At 36.4% G+C, this 6,000-nt stretch overlaps 1 protein-coding gene across 1 annotated transcript in view; it reads left to right on the forward strand.

The window, feature by feature from the left end:
- LOC129418653 (E3 ubiquitin-protein ligase TRIM39-like) overlaps positions 1 to 4,848 on the forward strand; it is a 99,860-nt gene extending 95,012 nt beyond the window's left edge. The window contains exons 2-8 of the mRNA XM_073859890.1: positions 34 to 123; positions 228 to 781; positions 885 to 980; positions 1,076 to 1,312; positions 1,415 to 1,553; positions 4,101 to 4,127; positions 4,261 to 4,848. Coding sequence (XP_073715991.1) covers positions 54 to 123; positions 228 to 781; positions 885 to 980; positions 1,076 to 1,312; positions 1,415 to 1,553; positions 4,101 to 4,127; positions 4,261 to 4,808 — 1,671 coding nt within the window. The 5' untranslated portion in view covers positions 34 to 53 and the 3' untranslated portion in view covers positions 4,809 to 4,848. The remainder of the gene's footprint in view (positions 1 to 33; positions 124 to 227; positions 782 to 884; positions 981 to 1,075; positions 1,313 to 1,414; positions 1,554 to 4,100; positions 4,128 to 4,260) is intronic.
- The last annotated feature ends 1,152 nt before the right edge of the window (positions 4,849 to 6,000 follow it).

The following is a 6,000-nucleotide window of genomic DNA, read 5'->3' on the forward strand; positions in this document are numbered from 1 at the left end:
TTCAAATGTGATTGTGATTGTTTTTTTTTTAAGTTTTAAAGAGAAGACGAACAATGGCAGAATCTTCACCAACATCACCAAAACCAAGACGGACCAGAAGAAGAAGTATGAGTCCACCTCCAAGTAGGCAAACAACACAAAGCACATTATTTATTATATGAAATCTTATCATTAATTTAAGACATACGGTAAATGGTGTGTCACTGATAAATGTTGATGTTTTTCAGATCTGTCATCCTCCAGTGTTTCTCTGTCTGAAGAGCTTCAGTGTTGTGTGTGTCTGAATGTGTTCAGTGATCCAGTCAGCACTCCATGTGGACACAACTTCTGCAGGATCTGTCTGAAACAGTGCTGGGACAACAGTCAGATCTACAGCTGTCCATACTGTAAAGAAACATTCAGTAAAAGACCAGAGCTCAAGATCAACACAACACTTAGAGAGATCACGCTGATCTTTAAAGAAAAGTTCAGTCTGAGAAGTTCTGAAGTCCTCTGTGACGTCTGTGATGAAAGAAAACTGAAAGCCCTGAAGTCCTGCCTGATGTGTCAGACATCTTACTGTAAAACTCATCTGGAGCCTCACCAGAGAGTCCTGAACTTAAAGAAACACAAACTGCTGGATCCTGTGGAGAATATAAAGGACTATATATGTGAGAAACATGAGAGACCTCTGGAGCTCTTCTGTAGAGATGATCAGACATGTGTTTGTGTGTTTTGTACTGATGGAGATCACAAGAATCACAACACTGTTCCTCTAGAGGAGGAGAGTAAAGAGAAGAAGGTACGAGTTCATAACAACATTAATACATGCTTTATTCATCTGTTATACATATTCAAACAACATGATCTTTTGTCAGAAGATGATCAAATGTGTCTGTCTATAGACTCGACTGATGAAGACACAGACATACATTCAGCAGATGATCCAGAAGAGAATCAAGAAGATTCAAGACATCAAACACTCAGCAGAACTCAGAAAAGTGAGTTGAAGATGTGAAATATTTGATGGATGATAATGTTTTGATTTGTCTTATAAATAAAGGTGATGAATTGTAATGAAAAACTGATTTCTCAGAGAAGCAGAGAGCAGGAGAAAGCAGCGAGTGTTGAGGTCTTCAGTGATCTGATCAGATCCATTGAGAGATGTCAGACTGAGCTGCTGGAGATGATGGAGGAGGAACAGAAAGCAGAAGAGAAACAGGATGAAGATCTCATTAAAGATCTGGAGCAGGAGATCACTGACCTGAAGTGGAGAGACAGTGAGCTGCTGGAGAAGATCACACACAGTGAAGATCATCTTCATCTCATACAGGTCAATCTCTCTCTCTCTCTCTCTCTCTCTCTCTCTCTCTCTCTCTCTCTCTCTCTCTCTCTCATACTAATGTATTTCTCCTTTCCCTCTTTACTGCTGTAGATTGACCCATCATCCCTGTACAGAGCTCCAGACATGAAGAACTGGTCTGAGATCAGTATGAAGACTCATGTGAGTGTGGAGACTCTGAGAGCTCTGACTCAACTACAGGAGACTCTCAATGAGAAACTGATTCAAACTGGTAAATATGAATTCATCAATGATCAGTGATTATTATTATTATACACCAGTTCCATCACGTTTCACTGTTTGTATCATTCCTCAACTAGTAATTTCAGAAGGATTAACTTGAGCCGTACTTTCACATATTTGTGACTTTGTGACGGTTACACTCTCATCTGCTCACCACTCACCTTCATGTCACAGACACTTAAAATAAGAGCATAAGTACTACAATAAACAAAGACAAATCGCTAGTGATCAACAACAGTGCTCTGTGTCAGGTTTATAAATGACAGTGTGTCAGTTAACCTTGTTTAACAGGGATTTAGTCTTGTGCTCTTCTCACTTCTGTCAGTACTGTACAATAAAAACCTCACGCCTGTGAGTCAGTTATGATATTTTAAACAAACACCTAAAAGGGTTTCCTGTCATCTGGGCTTTGAATCCATGACAGAAGTAAGTTGTTCTGCACAAAAAAAAATGCTTTTAAAGACTCTCCTTTGTTGTTTTACACATTTGTGCCGTCGAAACACAATATCGCTCTCGTAGTCGTGTGAGGCGGCTCTGTAGCAAAGTTTTTATTCATGATTTTATTGTTTTGCCCTTTTCTCAGACACAAAGTGTAAATCTTAAAATATGTAAATGCATGATATGAAACATTTCTAATACACTCTCAGAAAGGAAGGTACAAAAGTACAAGTCACAGTGGTACCTTTTCAAAAACTACACTTTTGTACCTCAAAGACCCTCTATCATACACCCGGCGCAATGCGTGACGCAAGTGTCTTTTGCTAGTTTCAACCTGGTGCAATGATCATTTTCACGTTTAGCGCCACGTTGTTTAAATAGCAAATGCATTTGCGCCAAATTTTGTGCCCATGGGCGTTCTGGTCTGAAAACGAGGTGTGTTCAAGCCCATTGTTGGCACGTTGCTATTTTGAGGCAATTAAAATAGACTACTTAACTAAACTAAAACCTCCTCTAAAGTCAATGGCGAAATATTGTTTTTGTTATTTAATGAGCGCATTAGTAATATGCGCCTATAAACGGGACGACAACGCAGGTTTGCTTATCACATACATGAATGCGCAGCAGCACAAAAAGCTTTTAAATATGAAAAAAAAAGATTAAAATGTTAAAGATTATTATTGAGTCTCTTGGACATAAATGAGGACCGATTATGAGACGTTAGAAGGTGTTAAGAGCTGCTTCACCTGTAAGTAAATAAATGATTTGCTTTAAATAATTGCATCTATTTTAAAATGTATTTTAAATGCTACTTAACAGATTTATTGTATATGATGACTCTGTACCTGTGTATATGATGAGATGAGAACCATTTAAGTAATGCTTTTTAAAAATCCCATGGCTCCGAGTGCTGAAACGCTTCGGCTCTCCCCACATTTGTAAATTCTTTATCTCTTGTTTGTATTTTTAGAGTACAAACCTTTTCTTGCATATTTGGAAATTATTTTATGAGATTACAATGATTATGTAGGATATCAATACATTTACAGCAATTAAAAGCCTGCTATTTTTACTTCTATGACTGAAAGAAAATGTCTTTTAAAGGTTTTAATAAAAAAAAAAAAAACTATTTTAATAAATATGAAAACAACACAATTTTCTAACATTAATCTTAAACTGGTGGTCTTTTTCCTCTGCTTAGTTTTTCAGTCTCCAAATTTCGCTGTCTAAATAGGGATTAGGCATGGCACCAGGCGCAACTTGCTTTTAAAGGGGATGAGAGCTGAGATTCTCATTGGTTTATTGCACGTTAAACCCAAAACACACCCATTAGTCATTACGAGAATAGGAGCAACCCTTTTAGGCTGTGCGCTTGGTGCACAAACCATTTTTTCCATCGTTAAATTAGCTAAAGTGGATTCGGACACGCCCATTTAGACTGCGCACTGTGTGCTTTAGACAATGCGCTTAGATCGTTAAAATAGGGCCCTACGTGTTACATATTAGGACCTTTTTAGAAGGTACTGGCCCAGTGACAACTGTTGTATCTTTTTATCTGAGAGTGTATTTAAAACTATTTTTTTTTAAATACTGTAAATGTACCGAGTGGTTCACTGTAAAAAATTACTGAAAAACTGAAACTGTTTCATGTTCATTTACCTTTAAACAAACTGTTGCAAGTAAATAACATAAATGTAAAATCTACAGTAAGTTACTGGCAGCTAGTTAATACTGTAATACTGTAATTTCTACAGACATTTTTACAGTGTTGTTAGGGAAATGAGTTAGGAAAGAGTCAAGAATCTGAAAACATAAAAGTGTCTAGAGCGAATACAAAACACTACACAAGAGATCACAAAAACATTCATTTATTTTGTTTCCCCACCATTTAAAAATACGCTTTAGAAATGTGCATGAAGTTTTAGAGAAATAATAAAAAAGAAACACAATCTGCATGTACAGTATAACCACAAAAATGAAATTGCTGCTAATAACCCAAATATCATCTGCTATAGAAATATCTGTCAGTTATCTGTCAGTGTTTTTAAGTTTCTTCTCTAAACTCTTGCTGATGTTTTATTGTGATTTGTGTTGACAGTGTTGATGAAGATGCAGCAGTATGCAGGTACAATGTGTGATCTACACTCTTCTCTCACATTCACTAACAATAATACTTTACTTACACAAACTCATCTCTACTATTATAAACACATCAACATCTTTATATTGTCATTCATATTCTCTCATCTCTCTCTCAGTGGATGTGACTCTGGATCCTGATACAGCTCAACCAAATCTCATCCTGTCTGAAGATAGAAAACAAGTGAGATATGGAGACATTCAACATGAACTCCCAGATAATCCAGAGAGATTTGATAAATCTGCCTGTGTCCTGGGAAAAGAGGGATTCACCTCAGGGAGATTTTATTTTGAGGTTCAGGTGAAGGACAAAACTAACTGGGATTTAGGAGTGGCCAGAGAATCTATTAACAGAAAGGGAAAGATCAGATTAACTCCTCAGGATGGACTCTGGAATGTGGCTCTGAGGAATGAGAATGAATATTGGGCCTGTGCTAATCCTGATGTCTCTCTGTGTCTAAAAGTGAAACCACAGAAGGTCGGGGTGTTTGTGGATTATGAGGAGGGTTTGGTTTGTTTTTATGATGTAGAGTCCAGGTCTCATATCTACTCTTTCACTGCTCAAACTTTCGCTGAAAAACTCTTTCCTTTCTTCAGTCCATGTCCTAATGATGGCGGTAAAAATTCAGCTCCTCTGATCATCTCACCTGTTCATTACAACAAATGAATTTACATCCAGTATATAAAAATGAAAAATGAGGACTATTTGAAAATAATAAATTCAAATTTTCTGTTTTTTGTTTGTTTGATGAATTACAGTAACAGCTAACAAAATCAAAAACTGTATTTAAAGTATAATAGTGCAATTAGTTTGTAGTCTGCAAACCAAATGATGTTTATTTGAAAGTGTAAAATGTTTTTCTGTGAGGGTTAGGTTTAGAGTTTGGGTTAGGGGAAGGGCATAAAATATACAGTTGGTACAGTATTAAAGTCATTACATGTAAAAAACATCCCCATAAAACATGGCAACACAACATCACTGTAAAACATATTTCTCTTGACATTTTATCAATCAGTTTCATGATCTCTCATCATGAGTTTTGAGAGAGTTCCCATCTTTTATGGACTAATTCTTGCTGCTTATATTTCATTACTTCATCCATGTCATTTCAGATATTAAGCTCTTAGACTATAATGTTGTGAATTATTAGTTGGTAAGATGTCACAGGTCGGAGCGGACCACCCCTATCGTAAGTCTCGCTCGTCCCTCAGTTTCCACCCCGAGGAGGTCCCAAAACACCCCAACGACAACACAGACAAGAAGATATTGTAATTTGTAATTTATTTATTTATGGATAGCCCCTTGAGATGCAACCTCTCATTTTCAAGAGGGTCCAATACACATAACATAAAACAACAACAACAACAACAACAACACACTTGCTCAAAGCCAATAAGTTACTAGGCAGCCTACACCAACACCCTAAACCTATAACACAGCATAACCCTGACATGCTTTAACTATCACAATAAACACATCGCCTTTACCTCAATACTCAATTGCCTCAGTACACAATTAGAACACATACTACATGAAATAAAAGAAAAAAAAGGCGTCACAAAAGAAGGCCCAAGATTAAGTCCACCTAAGTCATTTAGGTCAGTTAAACAGCTACATAAAAAAATAATAATAGAGTAAAATAAAAAGAGAGTTATAAGCAACTATTCAGTCCAACATCAATAACATGCACACACATTGTTTAGATATAAATATAAAAAATATAAATATAAAATATAAATATAGATATAAGATATAAAATTTAAACAAGTTTTATTAAATATTAAAAAGGGAAAAGGGAAGAGGGGAAATCTAAAAAGGGCTGCTGGAATCAGATGGGGAGCTGGGGGAACTAATGTGT

This window comes from Misgurnus anguillicaudatus, chromosome 21 (genome assembly GCF_027580225.2).
Source record: "Misgurnus anguillicaudatus chromosome 21, ASM2758022v2, whole genome shotgun sequence".
In the NCBI taxonomy this organism is placed as follows: Eukaryota; Metazoa; Chordata; class Actinopteri; order Cypriniformes; family Cobitidae; genus Misgurnus; species Misgurnus anguillicaudatus.